Source organism: Fragaria vesca, linkage group LG6, assembly GCF_000184155.1.
Source record: "Fragaria vesca subsp. vesca linkage group LG6, FraVesHawaii_1.0, whole genome shotgun sequence".
NCBI classification, from domain to species: Eukaryota; Viridiplantae; Streptophyta; class Magnoliopsida; order Rosales; family Rosaceae; genus Fragaria; species Fragaria vesca.
Window position 1 is genome coordinate 37625448 of NC_020496.1, and position 18555 is coordinate 37644002.

At 38.0% G+C, this 18555-nt stretch overlaps 4 protein-coding genes across 4 annotated transcripts; 3 read left to right on the top strand and 1 right to left on the bottom strand.

Moving 5' to 3' along the window:
* The first annotated feature begins 2846 nt into the window (after positions 1 to 2846).
* LOC101308892 (golgin candidate 6-like) lies at positions 2847 to 8365 on the top strand. The gene is made up of 18 exons (XM_004304618.1): positions 2847 to 2926; positions 3034 to 3161; positions 3259 to 3311; positions 3589 to 3735; positions 3875 to 3948; positions 4037 to 4106; positions 4324 to 4377; positions 4498 to 4593; positions 4763 to 4813; positions 4913 to 4999; positions 5107 to 5220; positions 5310 to 5381; positions 5752 to 5934; positions 6111 to 6214; positions 6350 to 6398; positions 6478 to 6543; positions 6720 to 7481; positions 7648 to 8365. Exons 1-18 carry the CDS (start codon positions 2847 to 2849, stop codon positions 8191 to 8193), a joined length of 2736 nt encoding a protein of 911 aa, XP_004304666.1. The 3' UTR covers positions 8194 to 8365.
* A 620-nt stretch (positions 8366 to 8985) lies between these two features.
* Positions 8986 to 11303, top strand: LOC101309177. The gene is made up of 4 exons (XM_004304619.1): positions 8986 to 9583; positions 9690 to 9806; positions 10825 to 11017; positions 11099 to 11303. The coding sequence occupies exons 1-4, from the start codon at positions 9467 to 9469 to the stop codon at positions 11140 to 11142; spliced, it is 471 nt and encodes a 156-aa protein (XP_004304667.1). The 5' UTR covers positions 8986 to 9466; the 3' UTR covers positions 11143 to 11303.
* Positions 11304 to 14110: 2807 nt separating this feature from the next.
* LOC101305101 lies at positions 14111 to 14755 on the bottom strand. Its single transcript, XM_004306330.1, has one exon. It carries the CDS (start codon positions 14753 to 14755, stop codon positions 14111 to 14113), a length of 645 nt encoding a protein of 214 aa, XP_004306378.1.
* A 2733-nt stretch (positions 14756 to 17488) lies between these two features.
* LOC101305399 (E3 ubiquitin-protein ligase RNF115-like) lies at positions 17489 to 18184 on the top strand. Its single transcript, XM_004306331.1, has one exon. It carries the CDS (start codon positions 17489 to 17491, stop codon positions 18182 to 18184), a length of 696 nt encoding a protein of 231 aa, XP_004306379.1.
* Positions 18185 to 18555: the final 371 nt, after the last annotated feature.

The following is an 18555-nucleotide window of genomic DNA, read 5'->3' on the forward strand; positions in this document are numbered from 1 at the left end:
GAAGACAACGATTTTGGAGATATAGAAGAAGATGGTGGACGATCCTTGCTCCATTCATTTAACCTTCGACTTGATCAAATGAAGACAACGATTTTGGAGATATAGAAGATGGTGGACGATCCTTGCTCCATTCATTTAACCTTCGACTTGAGCTAGCCTGTGGTTTTGGCCTGAGATCAAAAGCAACCAAAACTTCGATGTTTCCTTTGAACTTTCCAGGAAGTTGCATTTGTTGTTAACCGAAGTATCAATCACCACCACGAGAAATTTTTCTATGTTACGAGAGGACCACGTTAGCATGTCTACTGGTCCTCCCTGATCAATACAAAGCCGCCATGTGCTATTTTTTTAACACGTCATAATAAAGTATAAAATTTACTGCATTCAACTAAAGTAAAACCAAACAATGTCGACAAAGGTAGAAAAAAAAATTCAGATTCCCGTTGGCTTCGTTGAATTGGGAATGGAGGTCGAAGAGAGTATGTTATTGGTATCAAATCTCTATTGGTATCAGACTCATTTTGAGTGGTGAAAGTCTATATGCCTGTCGATGGTATGTACTATTGTTTTTTAGTATTATTTTTGAGTGTGGAAAACTCTCAAAATCTTGTGGTTGCTCTAACCAAATTGAGTAGAAAGAGTCAAAGGTTTAATGAGATATAGAAGAAGATGGTGGACGATCCTTGCTCCATTCATTTAACCTTCGACTTGATCAAATGAAGACAACGATTTTGGAGATATAGAAGATGGTGGACGATCCTTGCTCCATTCATTAAACCTTTGACTCTTTCTACTCAATTTGGTTAGAGTTTTGAACAACCACAAGATTTTGAGAGTTTTCCACATTATCCTCAGAAACAATAGTACGTATCAGCGACTTGCATATGGACTTTCATCAATCAAAATGAGTCTGATACCAATGGAGATTTGATACCAATAACATACTTTCTTCGACCTCCATTCCCAATTCAACGAAGCCAACGGGAATCTGAATTTTTTTTTTCTACCTTTGTCGACATTGTTTGGTTTTACTTTAGTTGAATGCGGTAAATTTTATACTTTGTTATGACGTGTTAAAAAAATAGTACATGGCGGCTTTGTATTGATCAGGGGGACCACTAGATATGTTGATGTGGTTCTCCCATAACACAGAAAAATTTATCAGGAGATTAGTGTATGAGCTACCATGTCATGTCACGCGTAAAATGATATGTTCATTGCTTTAGTATAAACTTTTGCTTACTCAATTTGCACAAACAAATTTGCTTTATTTGCATAAAGTTGGACTTTAAATCTCATGTTAAATGTTGTACGTGGAGCAAACAATGGACTGTTATTTTCACCATTTTTACAAGACAATGACTAGACAGCCTTCATGGAATCCATAATGTTAGGTTGTCAACATTGCATGGACTGCAATAGGCATGTTCAGACGAATCTCCCCCATCAGAACCCAACTTCTTTTAGAAAGAAAACTCGATAATATTTCTTTTAGGGTTTGAACTTCCAAGTGGGTGTTTCTTAATCCATCAGAATTTCAGGCATCCAAACCCAGGACTAAACTATACTCTTTTTAACAAAGAGGAAGAAGAAGTTCTTCACTAGATCACCCTCTTTTACCTGCTATATTGGAATGGCTTATTTGTCCCACATCCACCTTTGCAGTTCTATCTAGGGTTCTTCCAAATAGTCTACAATATTTTCCAGTAAGAAAAGCTTAAATATATAATACCAAGGTTGTAGCTAGGGAAGTCAATCCACGACTTCGTAAAAGTCAATTGTCGATGGAAACTTGTGTGCATAATTTGACAACAAATTGCAGCAACAGAACAAATGCCTAGAGCACATCGTCCATTGCGAGGGGATTCATAGATGTCCTGAACTTTTGGCTTTGGTTTACAATCTCTTGTGTCATTTGGGTTAATTACAACAAGACATGGACATGAGATATTTAGCACAAAAATGTCATAACCCACCGCATACTCTTTATCTCGAGGAGTGATTTGCTCACCTAAAAATGTCTTTATGTTATAAAAGAGTAAAGAAATGTACACATCCTTTAATTAACTATATCGACAAGCGTTCTTAAACTTATTTTTTTCATATATATTATCATCACTCATTCTCTTCTTTTGAAAGTACACAAAGAAGTTGTTGCACATAAGCAATTGACCCATCTTTAATAACTTCAACATAGTACATAGTACATTGTTTTTGTGATTTTCATCTCTTATGAAAAGAACCTCCATCACCTACTCATCTTCATACCATGCCATTATTTGCAACTCATTCGTTTGGTACTGTCATTTGCCAACACAATAATACATGGAACAACTCAAAAATCCAAACGTGTATGGCCTATTTTCTGGCACTCGAATGGTTTATATCAAAACTCGATAAACTTAAAAGACGTGTCGCGAACCATTCGAGTGTCGGAAAACTCTATCCATTTTTGACCCGTCAGAAAACCTATCGTAAACCTATTTTGCGGGACAGCCCAAACCCAAGACCAAACCGGGGTAGCTGCACTTCTTATCCAAAAGGCCCAATATCTGTCGGGTCGGGTCAGCAAACCGGGCATCGGCATCACCAGGTGCAGAGTCAGTGTGTCTTAAAACGAAAGCTCTCTCTGTGTTTTGGTCGCAATTATTTATACAAAATTAAATTGAAAAAAAAAAACGATCCCTAATTTCAACTCTGAATCTCTCTGGAGATTGGATCGGTTACTCCAAAGTCTTCGAACTTCTCAGGCAAGTGAGCTTCTCTACTTCCATTTTGGATTGAATTTGAGATTGTACGTTTTAATTTTGCTGTGTTTTTAGGGTTTCAGGGAGAAAAATTGAGAGATGGATTTGGTGAATAGTTACAAGGGGGTTGTAGGTCTGGTTTTCGGCAATGAGAAATCTTCGTCTTCAAATGAAGATAGGTAAAAATAAACTTCAGATTATCGCTTGCGTAATAATAGCAGTACATTGCGTAGTTTCGGTTTCGGAATAGTGTGTGATTGAATGTAGTTGTGGATTGGTTTGGCAGTCATGTCGAGCGGTTGCTGGACTGTATAAGCAATGGGAAGCTGGCAGAGGACAGGAGGACTGCTATGGTGGAGCTTCAGTCTGTTGTGGCTGAAAGCTCTGGTGCTCAGCTGGCGTTTGGAGCCATGGGTGAGTGCTAGTGGTTATTTTGATATAGTTGTTTGCGATTTTTTTTTTCGTTTCGAGCTTGCAGTGTTTGAGACTTTTTGGTTTGTTATTTTTGTAGGATTTCCTGTTATGATGGGTGTATTGAGAGAAGAACGCGACGATGTTGAAATGGTTTGCTACTGCTTCTTGTTGTTGTTTTTATTCTTGCTTTTATATGTTTACTGCTTTTAACGAGTTGAATGCTGGAGAATGGGTTCTGCTATCAAATTTATTGAGTTGGGAAAGTCTATTCTTGATAAATGTTCTGAAACTCTAACGTCATTGTGTCTTTTCTTTTTTCCTGTCCCGACGGTTATTATGAAATAGATTCTAACTATAGTGCTTTACAGCCTTTACTATAAATTTTTATCCATGGATATGTCTCACTTTAGGCATTCTAAATACGCAGATCCGAGGTGCCCTAGAAACTCTTGTAGGTGCCTTGACTCCTATTGAACATTCAAAAATCCCAAAGAACGAGATTCAACCAGCTTTGATGAACACGGATTTGCTTTCTAGAGAAGCAGACAGCATTTCACTTCTCTTAAGTTTGTTGGTGAGAGTTTTCTTATTGTATTATGAAAACACTGAACATAATTCTATTTAAAGTTGTTTAATTTAAGCTATTTTATCTTTGTAAATGCAGATAGTTTTAACAATGTCCATCTCTTTATTTACTTTTTCTCTTATTGTAGTCAGAGGAGGATTTCTATGTACGGTATTACACTCTTCAGCTTTTGACCGCTCTTCTCACGAATTCTCCAAATAGGTATTAGTTAAAGCTAGTTTCTCTTTTGTCCAAAATTTTGGATCTATTGGTGGTGTAGAAAGAATTCTTGCTGATTACCCTTTTTCAGGTTACAGGAAGCCATTCTGACCATACCTCGTGGTATAACTCGCCTAATGGATATGCTTATGGATCGTGAGGTACTATGCCTGAATAATTATTTGTCTTGTGCAAATAACTTATCATTCACATTTGTCGCTTCCATTTAACTTGTAAGGGTGATCTTTCAAGAATCATATTTCTTGCTCCAGTTTTTGCAAAATGTTGGAAATTGAGAAGATTGAAATGATTGGAAAAATATTACTATGAGTGCTTTCATGTTCGTTGGTCTTGCTCACTTGTTGTTGTTGCTTCTAGGTTATACGAAATGAGGCCTTGTTACTACTTACTTACTTGACACGTGAAGCTGAGGTGAGGTTAACTTCTGTGATGATTCATTATATGTACTTTATGTTGAAGCATATTCGTTGAACTAGTGACTGAAACATTGAAACCCTTGCTCGGCTTTCTTTGTTTGACATAAAATTTCAGGAAATTCAAAAAATTGTGGTCTTTGAAGGTGCTTTTGAAAAGATCTTCAGCATCATCAGAGAGGAAGGTGGCTCAGATGGTGGTGTTGTTGTCCAGGTGATTCACTGTGACTCATTCTGTTGATAATTACTAGTTCATACAGGGAGTTAAATATCTATACATCAAGTTTCCAATTTTGATACCCTGCTATTTTTGTAGAAAAGATTTGTGACATCACTTGGTCATATAACATTATAACTATTCTAATGTAAATGCTTTTGCACAGGACTGTATTGAACTGTTAAACAACCTTATTCGGAAGAATGCATCTAATCAGGTTCTCAGCTTATTGTTGCTCTACTTTTGAAATAACGGTTATTGTCATTTACACAATTGGTGTATTCTTGCTTTTAATTTGAAAGCGTGTTTCATTCAGATACTACTGAGGGAGACAATTGGATTTGATCCATTAATGTCAATTTTGAAGTTACGAGGAAGTACTTACAGTTTCACTCAACAAAAGGTTAGATGCTCAGTTTTCTTAACATTGTAATGAACAATTACATTTGTTATTGCACAATTCTTACTGGTAATTTGTTGTTGCTTTGGAAACAAACGCCATGCCAGTAGACAATTAATCTACTCAGTTCGTTGGAAACTATTAATTTGCTAATTATGGGAGGTTCAGAGGCTGATCCTGGAAAAGATGCAAATAAGCTGGCAAACAAGACAACTCTTGTTCAGGTATCTTGAAACATCATAACCAGTGCTCCAGTGAAATATCAATTTGGTGCTATGAGTGATATCTAAACTTTTAACCTGATTGGATGTAGAAAAAAGTCTTGGACCATCTTTTAATGCTGGGTGTAGAAAGCCAGTGGGCACCTGTTGCTGTCCGTTGTGCGGTAAGATAGTTCTTAAACCTTTTTTCATCACCTCCTCTCTCTCTCTCTCTCTCTCTCTCTCTCTCTCTCTCCCTGACACAGACAATACAAACACATCTTTAAGAAATTGTATATACCAAGCAATATCAACTGGTCCATGAAGAGTTCTTCGACCTTTTAACTTTTCCAATCATAAAAGGTCGATTAATTACATCAAATTTTGGATCTAGTTCCCCAAAACTTCTGTCACTTGTAATAAATCTAAGAGACAAAAAAAGAAAAAAAGAAATAGGATTTTCAAATGGAAGGTGTATAACTTTGCTGAAATTTTTAAATGCCTTGTAGACATTGAGTTACTTCATAATTATAAATCTTGAATCGCTTTCATCAGGCATTACAATGCGTTGGTAATCTGATTATTGGACATTCCAAGAATCTTGATGCCATTGCAAGCAAAGTTCTTGGGGAGGGGCCACAGGAACCTGCTCTGAACTCAATTCTACGAATCATCTTAAGGACATCTAGTGTACAAGAATTTGTTGCAGCAGATTATGTTTTTAAGAGCTTTTGTGAGGTTGGTAAAGTTTATTTGCTCCTTATATCTTTGATTTATACTTTCTTATGGAGCTTCATGAGCGGTTCACTTGTTACTGATTTGTCACGTCCCCGACATATGACTTCTTGATTGTGGGTTTTTCACTTTCTTTTTGTTAATATTTCCTAAATTTGCTTCCACCTCGCTTGAAATAGAAAAATGCTGATGGCCAAAAAATGTTAGCGTCAACATTGATTCCTCAACCACATTCAATGACTCATGCACCGCTTGAGGAAGATGTGAACGTGTCATTTGGAAGGTCTGCTTATCTATGTGCATCTTTATATATTTACTGCATGCTTTTATTACAGTTTATTATTATGTACTATTTTTCTGCATCTAGGTCGAAAAAGCTGGTTATGGTAGTTAATGTAAAAACTTGATTCTCTTGCAGCATATTGTTACAAGGTCTTACCATGAGCGAGAATGAAGTTGATCTTGAGGTAATGCAATGCTTAGTTGCTTCTGAGTTTTGTAAGACTTTAAAACCTTTGTTCCATTAGCTAATATATTGTGGTGCAGACATGTTGCAGAGCTGCCAGTGTTCTATCTCATATCATGAAAGACAATGTCCACTGCAAGGAAAAGGTATGCAGTCACACCATTTTCTTATTCTTCTGATCAAATACAAGTATTATAATCAGATCTTGGGCCAACCATGCACTTTCATCAAGTTCGTGCTTTCTTGTTGTTTCACTTTACATGGCTAAGAAGACTTAATTAAATGAAAGGTCCTATTTCTAACGTGAAGAAACAATTTGCAGGTGTTACATATTGAACTTGAAGCACCTACGCCATCTTTAGGCGCTTCTGAACCTCTAATGTATCGCATGGTAACATACTTGGCCCTTTCCTCTTCCATGAAAAACAAAGATGGGAAGTCAAGTGGAAATGCATATATTCAACCAATTCTCTTGAAAATGCTGGTGACTTGGCTAGCTGATTTCCCTAGTGCTGTGCATTGCTTCCTAGATTCACGTCCCCACATCACATATCTGCTCGAGTTGGTATCCAGTTCATCTGCTACAGTGTTCATAAAGGGACTGGCGGCTGTTCTTCTGGGAGAGTGTGTTATCTACAATAAATCTGGTGAAAGTGGGAAAGATGCTTTTACTGTAGTTGATTCCATAAGCCAGAAGGTTGGACTCACATCATACTTTCTGAAGTTTGATGAAATGAGAAAAAGCTTCCTTTTCACCTCTGCAAGGTCTGCTGAGCCCCCTAAACAGTTAACTAGATCTGCTTCTGCTGGTATGGTAGAGCCTGAAGATGTTGAGGAGAACAATTTATCTGATCAGAAAGATGAGGATCTACCGGTTCTGTCCTCAATCTTTGATGCTGCATTTGTAAACCTTGTTAAGAGTTTAGAGGCAAACATCAGAGAAAAAATTGTTGAGGTTTACAGTCAACCAAAGAGCAATGTGGCAGTGGTGCCAGCAGAATTGGAACAAAAGAGTGGGGAAAGCGATGGGGAGTATATTAAGCGGCTGAAGGAATTTGTGGAAAAGCAATGCTTTGAAATACAGGTATTTCTAAAATGTACACCTACTCTTGCCTTTTCTTTCTTATAGAGGGCACGTAGAAAAATTGACTGTAGAAGAAGCATGCTGTGGTATGCATGTTCTTGAATATGTTTGGTTTGGCAATTTGTGTTTTTGTCAATTTGGTTTCATAGTCTTTCTCATCTTTTAGGACCTCCTTGGCCGCAATGCAAGCTTGGCTGAGGACGTAGCAGCAACTGGTGGGGCCAGTCATTCTCGGTCTGAACAAGGCACAGGCTCAGATAGAGTTCACGTAGAGGCACTTAGACGAGATCTTCAAGAAGCCTCTAAGCGGTTGGAGTTGCTCAAGGCAGAGAAAGCCAAGATTGAATCTGAGGCATCCATGTATAAAAACTTGGCTGGCAAGATGGAATCCGACCTGAAGAGTCTATCAGATGCTTACAACAGTCTTGAGCAGGCCAATTTCCAACTAGAAAAGGAGGTAAGAGGTGAAAAGGGTGTGGGGTCTTTGGCCTTTCCAGATGTGGATGCAATTAGAGCTCAGGCAAGGGAAGAAGCTCAGAAGGAGAGCGAGGCAGAGCTGAATGATCTTCTCGTATGCCTCGGACAAGAACAGAGCAAGGTTGAAAAGCTTAGTGGTAGGTTGTTGGAGTTGGGGGAGGACGTGGACAAGCTGCTTGAAGATATTGGAGATGATATGGGATTGCCTGCAGATGGTGAAGAGGAGGAAGAGTGACTGATGACACTGTTGTCCGACTTGTGTTATTTTTATTTCATCTCGCCTGTATATTTCTAGTTGAATCAGTGAATTGTACAGTTTGATATTTATTCTCAATGATACTCATCAAAACTTTTGTGTCGGTTGAACTTGAAACGAACTTTGTGGGTAATTTGGGCCCTTTCGTCAGATTTACATTTGTTTGTTCACTTTTACAAGGACATGTATTTTTACCGTAGTTAATATTTGAAGGAAAGTCTAAAATACCGTTATAGTAATTCCAAAATAACTACCATATCGAGGGGCCTCCTAGCAGGACTCGGGTTTAGAACTGAGGTATCGTCTGCTTTTCCGCTCACTTTCTAGCGACGCGTTCGCCTTCATGGTTGGGCCACGTGTTTCCCCTTCTGTTTCAGATGGTCCAAATTGTCACAATTTTATCCGCTCGCTGTGTTTATTGGTCCAAGCTGGTCAACCGAATCTGGAGACACGCAGAGGATCAAGAAAAAATTCAAAGTAGTAGGGGTAGTTTTGTAAATGCGCTCTGACAACCTAGGGAGACTTGTTCTACCAATATAAATAGATAGAATGACTCAAGTACAATCAAAGCCTCAAACACATCATCCCTCTTCTTTTATCTCTCTCTCTCTCTCTCTCTCTCAAAACAAAAAACTATGGTGAAGATGGTGGAGGTTGTTCTAATTGAACAACAAGAGGGAGTTGGATGGAGAAAGGGGTTTGTTGCTGATCAACAAAACTTTTGTGTGTCCAATTCCTTTCTTTTTGTTCAATTTGTCCAAAAGGCCTCTTGTTTGATTTTGATGCATGATTGGTGAAGACCCTCATTCTAATTGAATGAAAAGAAGAGGATTTAGAACAACAAAGGGTTTCTTGTTAATCAACCAATCCTTTGTTGCTCTAAATCCCTTTATTTTCTTCAATTATTTTGATTTTTCCAATTGATGCATATCATTAAAGGTTAAGACTTTGGTCTTCTAATACAAGATGGAGTTGATTGAAGAAGGTTTGTTGATTTTGAATATGTGTGGTTTTCTTCCCCTCTTTTTTTTTCAGATCTGTTTTCTTTTTTATTTTCTTTTCAGACCTTAGTTTTTCATATCTTTTCCTTGAGTCTAGTTTTAATTTGGGTTTGGGCCCAAATCTCTCCTCGGCCCGCTCCATTTTAGCTTCATTTCGTGTATATAAACCCCACGCTCACCCTTCAAACCCGCATCGATCCCAAAATCCCCAATCACAGAAAATCGAACTCCAAAAACCCTAAGGTACTCACATGGCGTGCAAACTTCCGTCGATCTCTGCTTCTGCGGTGACCGCCGCTGCTCTTGTTGCAGCAGCAGCATCTCCGACTCTCGTTATTCCATCCGATCTGCATCCTGATTTGATTACGGTAACTGTTCCATTTCAATTTTCATTTGCGTTTTGTTCCATTTCAATTTTCATTTGCGTTTTGTAGTTTATCTAAATGTTGTTTTGATTCCGATTTCGTTTTGTAGACTGATGCTGAAGATCAGTCCATCTTGGAATCGATAGCACAAGATGTTGTGGATGTTGTTTTCGCCTGCATTGCTGACGAATCGGGAGATGGAGAGCTTCGATGTGTTTTACATCTGGTAACATTTTGTACTGCGCCTGGTTTTTATAGTTCTTCGTGTACTGAATTAATTGAATTGGTGTACTGCATCCTGGTATTGGTGTTTATAGGATCTGAATCTTTTGTTTTGTTATCACAAACTGTATGATCTAGTAGTCTCTTGGAAACTTTTGTTTGTTAGAACAAACTAACTGATCCAGTAGTTGGTATGATTTGGAGTGGATTAAATAACAGACTGATTAACTCATTCAATAGGTTTCGTTAGCACAAACTTTCTTATTGTTAATTTTGTCATAATAGGGAATGTTTTACTTCCCCCTTGCTTCCTTTTTAGGTCAATAAGTTTTAAAGAGTATCAACAGTTTTCTAAACGACACTCATTCTCTTTTTTATTAAATTTTAATTGGCACTGCCTACTTTGACTCTTTCATGTTTTAATTTTATTTTGTTGAGGTAATCAAACTCCTCAAGTAGAATTTGCCAAGAAATCAGGATTTTCTTTTTCAGTTTTACTTGCTACAAAACCACAAGTTACATTTGATTTGTATTGCTGGGTGTAAAAGTTGAAGTGCTTGGTTGATTAGGATTTTTGGCATTTTGTAAGTGTCATTCATTCATCTTTGTCTGCATTTGATCTGCATTGTAGTGTATATTTTTTTTTGTACCTGAGTTTCTGTACAATGCTTTAACCATATCCTTCATAATTGTCTCATTCATATGATGATTTTAGATTACGGGCCAGGATGGCATACTGCCAGCAATGGGGTACTTTAATCTATGTGGATAAGTCCCAGTTGGTCACACATTCTCCACATAAGCATAATTCAATTGTTTCACTACTTTGGTTCAGTAACGTGAAGCGGACAATAGTAGATGCACATTATTTAGAGCCTTATTCAAAAAAAATTTCTTTTCTTTTCAGTAGTTTTGTGGTTTCTGTTATGCATATATCAAAATGCATGTAAATAAATCTTTCACTATTTTGGAAGACCCTAAAATTGTATTTTTAAGTTGCTCAGACCCTAAAATATATGCAGAACTATGAGATTTTTGAGGCAGAAGAGATCTATGGACCTCCAGGAACTGGTAAGGTCTTTAGAGATGAGGCAGTGGAGGTTACCGGTGTGCTCGAGGATGTTACTAATGTAGCAGAGGAGGCTGTATCCTCTGGACATGGTGATTGCGAGGAAGCTGGTGACTTTTTTGACTGTTTCGAGGGTGTGGGAATTGGTAAACATTCTTGTAATTCAATATTATCCTATTATATATTAGTTATACAATTAACTGATTCATATTCAATTTTCATTACAGCTATGAAGGATGGGTTTGTGGAGGCTAGAAGGAGGAGCTTCTGAGCTTGTAGATTCTAGCTCTTGCTTCCGCTCTATTCCTTTTGTGCCTTTGAGTAGCTGTCCTAGTTCTCGATGCTCGACATTTCTTATGAAATTTTTTTGCAGAAACTTTTAGCTCTATATGTACTAAAATGCTTGATTTTATGGAATAGCTTTTGGGACAAGGGTTTGGTTTATGAATCCATGTGTTTGATGGTAGATTTTGATAGAAAATGGTGAAGTAATAGCAGCAGCAAGTTTTTCAACGCTGTTGCTGAAGCTTTAGCTGATGTAATCCACTGTTCTAGAGTTAGAACACCGAACACTGCAAATTGTTTCCTTCTTTGCTTGGCCAGTTGGCCTTGCAGAGAAGCTAGGTAATTGAGGCATCACAATAAACTAAATTCAAGTGCCACCTAGTTGGTGCTAGGAAATCAAATAACATGCTAACTAGTTATTTATGACTGACAAAACGGATGCCAAAACCAAGCCTTAATACATGCATCACAGTATTATAGTAGCTCTAATATGTACAAATCTAACATCTGTCGGCAAATACGGAAGATATCGATTTACCATCCACTGGTTTATAAAGACGAAGCAAGAAATCGAGTAATGTAGCTGTAATAAAATGCCTGGAATCATCTGTACTCCTCATTCACAGAAGAAGCATACATGATCTCAGTTGCATTAAGATTACAAGGAAGCTCCGGCCCTGAAGGTGTCTCAAAATGCAAGAGCAGCTGCAGAGCCCCCAGTAATACAAAGCCGTTTCCCATCTACCTTTCCAGATTCCACCTACATAGCAAACTTGTAGAGTCCGCGAGTCTTCTCAAATTTATCAATGACCATTTCAGAAAGTGGAGGGTAAAATGCATACCAGGTATCATTTACATCCACAATTCCCCATTTCTTCAACAGCCTTTCACGATATTCTCTGCCATGACCTTAAAAACATATGTCTAGTAAGATAGACGGATCTAAAATTTAGAAGGCAAAACTATGTCCATCAAGAACCATAAATTTGAGAAGAACAGATAAGCACTAGAATGATAGTAATCGCTTGCATAAGAAAAACAAAACCATGATCTTAATTACAAATGGAAAGTTAAGAACAAACCTGTGCTTCCACCATAGTTAAACTATACATACAAGAAAAGGTATAATTGACTGCAAAAAGAACACCCATGATACATACTGATATAGGTAATTTTCTGATGAAGTGATGTCGTATGCCATTACTTATCCCATGATCCCTGAACTTTTAATATAAACCAATAAACAACATAATCATATAGTTCGAAGGAAAGACTCACTTGCCATGCTTTAAAGAATAAAATAACCAATTAATTACAAAACACCACCTAAACTATGATGCTATTTTTATTTTCATACCTAACTATTAAAAACTTATATTTTTATATTCTAAGTTTCATTCCGTTAGGATTTTGATATCTTGACCACTAATACTATTATGTATGAAAATGAAAATAACATCAACAACAATTTTTTCTACCAAGAGGCATAACATTCATATTCTTTCTAGAAAGAATGTAAAAGTGATAAACAGTCAGTCAAAGCCAAATATAAAACAAAAACCATCAAAAATGTATCCATCATCTGCAGGATGAAAAATGCTTCAATATGTTTGGATGGCGGTCAAGTGACAAAACAAGATGGATATGCTGCAAAATGTCAAGATACTTGGTTCGATACAACTTGCACACCATTTTGTGCAATATTCCAAATGAGGATGAATTTGGTAATCCTAATTATTTGCAAAATGAGAAACATGTAACCATCACAATGCGACTGTTGTTCTCTTTTAAAGATAAGAAGATGAAATATACAGTGGTTAACAAGGTTTTCGCTGAGAGTGGCATGGGGTAATTGTTTGCACTGTATTTCTTAGATGAATTTTCGATTTTCTCATATCTTCAGAGAAGGTGATCAAGTGGCAGATACTCTTGCCAATATGAGTTTGCCAATGTCTGCATTATCTTGGTGGGATGAACCTCCCCACTTCATTCGGGGCATGTACCAACGAGATAAGTTTGGTCTTTCTGACTTTCGTTTTCATTGATTTGCCTTATAGTGTAGTTTTGATGTCTTTTGTTTGGTCTTTTCGGGTACTGACTTTAGTGTTATCCAACTTGATTGTAATATTTCTTTTTTATTAATAAATTTGAGGTGGGAGAGCACTCTGCTCTACCTAGCTCTGTTAACTAAAAAAACAAGGTTTTCGCTGAGAATATCATCCTTCCCTATATCTATCACAATCCCAAAGATTAACATATGTTCAGACTGGTAATGTATTGATATTTAGTTATTCACCAAGCTCAGTTTATTTTCATTGTTTTATTAGTGTCAAGCATCCACTGGGATATTCTAGAAAGAGAGATTTATAGGAAAAGCACACAACGCATAGTTAGCTGATGCGATCCACTATTCTAGAGTTAGAACACTCACACTGCAAATTGTTTCCCTCTAGTGGATGCTTGGCCTTGTAAAGAAGCCAGACAATCAAGGGATCACAACAAACTAAACTTTGTGATAGGAAATCAAAAAAGGAGCTTAATTTTGAAGAATAAACATTTACTTGTGTGGAATTGCACATAATGGAGTACGAGTTTATTATTGTTAGAGCAAACAAACAAAGCTACTGGGAAGAGAAGAAACAGAATGCTTTCAACATAGGAAATAAAAGACAGATAGACAGCCAAAAATTATAAGGAATCCCAATTTATTAGTGCCGAATTGCATAGCAAGTTCTGAAATTTGTTACAAACAAAGCAAACAGAGCCATACATAGCTGCTGGAAGCAGAGCAAATCAAAGTTGATACATTACTGTTTTTGGTACACAATAAAAGATGATACATGCATTTCAGTTTAGTAGCAACCAAACTTTGTTTGTTTTCTTTTAAATTACAAGACTAGTAATTGTAAAGACAGCAACTCTTCTTGATCTTGATCTTGAGGATTGAGCAGGGCTTAATCTTGTTCCATGGGCATCTCGTATCGGCAGAGGGGACACATGTGGTTCCTCTCCAGGCACCGGACAACGCAATCTAGATGAAAGTAGTGCGTGCACGGCAACTGAGTGATGGGTACTTGTTGTTCAAAATCGTCCAAGCAAACAGCACAGGATGGCGAGCGTGCGATAACATCACTGTCGAGTGTGACTTGCACCAAGGCCTGGATGAAGGATCTGCTTGCTGGAATCCAGTTAAGCCTAGTCGGAACCAGTGAATCCTCTCTGTCGATGATAGTGGCGTCAAGCACAGACACTAGGAGAGGGATCTCGGGGTTGACGACATCCTCCATCGCCTGAAACAGCGTGTGAACACAAGCAAGATGTTCATCTTTGGGCACACCCAATTGCGAGAGCTTGTTAGTGATGAAGGTTTCAAAGCTCCTGTTTCTGTCGTAGTTGTCGGATAACTGCTTCTTGAAATTAGAAAACTTTACCCAGAGATCTCCTCGGGCGACATTTTCAATGGATTCAATCATATTCGGATTGGTTTGGCGACACCTGCAGAGTTGGATTCTAATCGGAAAGGTGTCCTTCTCCAAAGACCCTCTCAGTTCCACCGTCTCCTGTTGCGACGCAGAGTGATAATAAGTGAAGTACGCCATGAACGATCGCTTCCGGATCTGTATCGAGGTTTGAAGAACAAGAACGATCGCTTCCGGATCTGTATCGAGGCTTTGAAGAACAACCCTAATCCCTATAGTACGAGGATTTGGATCTGTGTATCGAGGCTTTGCCTCCCTGTGTATGTATATATATAAGGAACAACCCTAATCCCTCAAGGACAAGGATTTGGTCATTTGGAAATGACCCAGAGTCCGAACTCAACAAGGATTAGGAAAGTCAAAGGAATCCGGAACTGAAACTGAAACTGAAACAGATATAGATGACAGCTGCCACAGTGTTGTTTCCCCTTTTAGTACGAGGACCCGACCCGGCCCGTCCCTTATGTCTCTCAAAACAAGCCACGTGTATTTTTCATAAAAAGATAAATGAAAAAATAAAAATCAGTTCACAACTCATAATTACCACTAACAAGTTTGCATTTTATCATTCACACCGGCTAGTATGAGATCATTTTTCATTCATTTTAACTAACAAAATCAAAATCTGTTAACTAATAAATTACAAAAAAGACAAACTACAAACCCTCTCTACCTCAACCGACCTAAGCGGTCAGTACCTTCTATATGATATCAGCCACCACGAGAACTTCGATCCCTCTAAATCTTGACGCAACATGAAGCTCTAACAAGAACCTCCACCGCCTAGACAAAGAGAGCACCGTAGCCGACTTGGTTAAGACGACCCCAACCTGGTTTTTGAGCTTATTATCTCTTCTGACAGCCACCCTGATTTGCCCATTAATGGTCTCACCTTATTAGTCTATTGACATGTGTCTCTTTCTTAACTTTAACCACTGTTAAACAATTGATGGTTTGTTTGTTCTACATTTGGCTGATAAGTATGGACTGTTTATCACTTGTACATTCTTTCTAGAAAGCATATGAATGTTATGCCCTTTTGTAAATCGAAACGGGAAAAACATTGTTGTTCAAACTATCATTTGGACATTCTCAGCAACCGAAGAAGTCCCCGTAGTCAAATTCTCCCATGCCACAAACAAGAATCACAAACAAATCATCCTTCCAACAATTAGGGAAGAGGTTCAATTTTCACTTTTACGATAAACAAATAGATACAAACCGGTCATTAGTAAAAGTGCAATATCAACTCTAATCTAAAAGACTCACTTTTCACTTGCCACTACAAGTATGGAGTGTGTTATACTGTTTGACAGTTGAAACAGTATGCTCAATATTAGCAGACTTAAGATCATCATAGGGCTCCAGTGCATTCTGCCAATTTTTGGCCTAAAGCATGAAATAGGCAACTGATTTATTATTCATGAAATAAGCATGAAATAGGCCATTTTATCGTACGTTATACTTTGAACCATAAGGACCAGCATCGACCGGGATACTACTCACAGTCGTCCAAGCAAACAATACAGTGAGGCGAGCGTGCGATTATGTGACTTTTGAGTATCACTGGCTCCAAGTGCTGGATGAAGGAATCCAATTGGGTAAAACTGGTAGATGCGTCAAACACAAATTGGCAGTGTTGTTTGTTTTCTATTGTTTCTAACAATTGTAGTCACATCTTTTGTATTAGTGATGTCAAAAACAATCGAGATTCTCCTTCCCTTCTAAACACAGAATTTTCACTAGAAATTGCATTGCATTGTGCGATGACTTAGTCGCTTGTAGATTTTATGTTCAATTTAAGACGGATCAACAAATCAAATTAACCTAGATATGTATCCAATCTTTTGAATAAACGGGTTAACGAGTCCAAATCATTAATGGATCAACATGTCAAAATTTTAGTCCAAACTTATTTAAATACCACGGATCTAGAGCGGGTATAGATCAAGATCTGATCCGTTTACAAGTCTAGAAATAGAATTAATTTCAGTTTACCCTCATCAACTTTAGGTCGATCATCATGTTAGTCCTTCTTCATTTAATTTCATCAAATACACCCCTCTACTCTCAATTTTCATCAGCCGTTTCCAAACCTCCGTTCTCCATCCAATTCCTTCGTCAAGTGATGACTTGGCATCAAGAACAAAGTCTAATTCTGAAAAAATAACAACCCCCTAACCTTAGTGATTTTGATGGGTTTGAATGCAATTTGTCTATTTTGCCCTTTTTCTGTGGGCCCACCTATTTCAAATTTGATTTTTTTCTTAACGCAAGTCATAACATGACAGGGGAATTAGATGAAAAAAGGATGTTTTGACATCGCTGATGAAAATTGGAAGTCAATGGATGTTTTTGATGAAATTGAAAGAAAATTGACTAACATAATAATCGACTTAAAGTTGGTAGGATAAACTGAAATTAATCCTTAGAAATATGTGATTTATTCCAATCCTGAAATAACACAATGCAAATACCTGACGGTATTTTGTTAAATAAGAAAGCCACTCCACCCATTTAAATTTTTTTTTTTCTTCGCTCTCACGATTCTAGTCTCCATCTCTCATTTGGTAAACGCGGAAAGAAAGAACCTATCCATGTGTCCCGAGTATCCTCTTCTAATTCCTAATTCTATTCGAGTTTGGTCTCTCTAATCCTTGTCCTAGATGGATTAGAAGTTATCCTAATTCTATTTGAATCCTTGTCCTAGATGGATTAGAAGTTGTTATTAAGGTTTTATTACCCAAGCCCGGCTATCTCCCAAATCAAACCAAAGCTAATATAAAAGGGTTGAAGTTCCAGCCCTATTCGATCCCATTTGGTTTCAGTGGAGTTTTGAGTTGTTGAAGCATTATGGCTGTTGTAGAGGGATTCAGGTATGTTCATCATGTGGTTCAACAAAGCGAACCCGACCGAGAAGGGTGGGAAGAGGACAAGCTTCTCATCATATTCAAGCTCTTCAAGATAAGTATACGTCGCCGTCACAGTCACGCTCGAATTCATTATCGAGATAAGAATCAAATTGATGAAAAGGATATGTGGGCTAGTTTCTCCGATTTCAAGCATCAAGTTTCAGCATCCAATCCTAATAGAAATACGGAGGTCTATGAGCAGCAGATCTGCAGTTATCTTTCAACTATGTCCGTGCCGGAAGATAAACATCCGGCCATTATTCAAAAGTTATTCCGGGTGGTAGAGGCGGCGGAGACCTCTCAAGTCCCTGTTATTGTAAATGTATGGCACGCCCACGGCAGGATTGGGCCATACACCCGGCGAGTAGGTCGTCAAGTTGGACCCAAATTCACTCCTGCAGCTACATCCGCAATCGAGGGTTTGAGGTCACTTGTGCATTTAAAGGATTCTGTTTTTCGACAGACGCCCTCGTGTGCTATTTGCTTGGAGGATTTTGATGTTCTTGACCAACAAGAACTCCCCATTACTGGATTGCCCTGCCAGCACCATTTTCATGTACATTGCATTGTTCAGTGCCTGGAGATCAGCCACCTGTGCCCCCTATGCCGATACGCGATGCCAACACAAGAAGATTAACACCATCAAGTGCTGCTGCTTTCTTATATATGTAATGTAGTTGGTGTTGCTACTGAACTAAAATGTATCATCTTTTAATTACTGGGGCTCAAGCAACTATGTGGGATTCTCCACTCTGCTTCCTTTGTAATAACACATTTGTACATGCTATGATACGCAATTTGAAGTTTGGTTCTTGAGGAACACTTACTTGGCAATCTATATATCATCCTCTGTTGAAATTTCTTGCCTTGCCTTGCCTGTTGCTTTGTTTGCTTTAAATCTAATAAACTGATTCAACTCATTTCATTTTGTGTCGTTCTACACAACTGGATGTTTACTCTACAGAGCTCAGACTTAATCTTGTTTTTTTATTTCCTAGCACCAACTGG

Excerpts from the sequence above, each read along its gene's own strand:
- LOC101309177 (XM_004304619.1), top strand. The coding sequence starts at position 9,467 with ATGGCGTGCAAACTTCCGTCGATCTCTGCTTCTGCGGTGACCGCCGCT. Across the intron at positions 9,584-9,689 it reads TGCATCCTGATTTGATTACG|ACTGATGCTGAAGATCAGTC; the intron begins GTAACTGTTCCA and ends TTCGTTTTGTAG. Across the intron at positions 11,018-11,098 it reads TTTCGAGGGTGTGGGAATTG|CTATGAAGGATGGGTTTGTG; the intron begins GTAAACATTCTT and ends TTTTCATTACAG.
- LOC101305399 (XM_004306331.1), top strand. The coding sequence starts at position 17,489 with ATGGCTGTTGTAGAGGGATTCAGGTATGTTCATCATGTGGTTCAACAA.
- LOC101305101 (XM_004306330.1), bottom strand. The coding sequence starts at position 14,755 with ATGGCGTACTTCACTTATTATCACTCTGCGTCGCAACAGGAGACGGTG.
- LOC101308892 (XM_004304618.1), top strand. The coding sequence starts at position 2,847 with ATGGATTTGGTGAATAGTTACAAGGGGGTTGTAGGTCTGGTTTTCGGC. Across the intron at positions 4,594-4,762 it reads ATGGTGGTGTTGTTGTCCAG|GACTGTATTGAACTGTTAAA; the intron begins GTGATTCACTGT and ends GCTTTTGCACAG. Across the intron at positions 5,935-6,110 it reads TTTTTAAGAGCTTTTGTGAG|AAAAATGCTGATGGCCAAAA; the intron begins GTTGGTAAAGTT and ends CGCTTGAAATAG.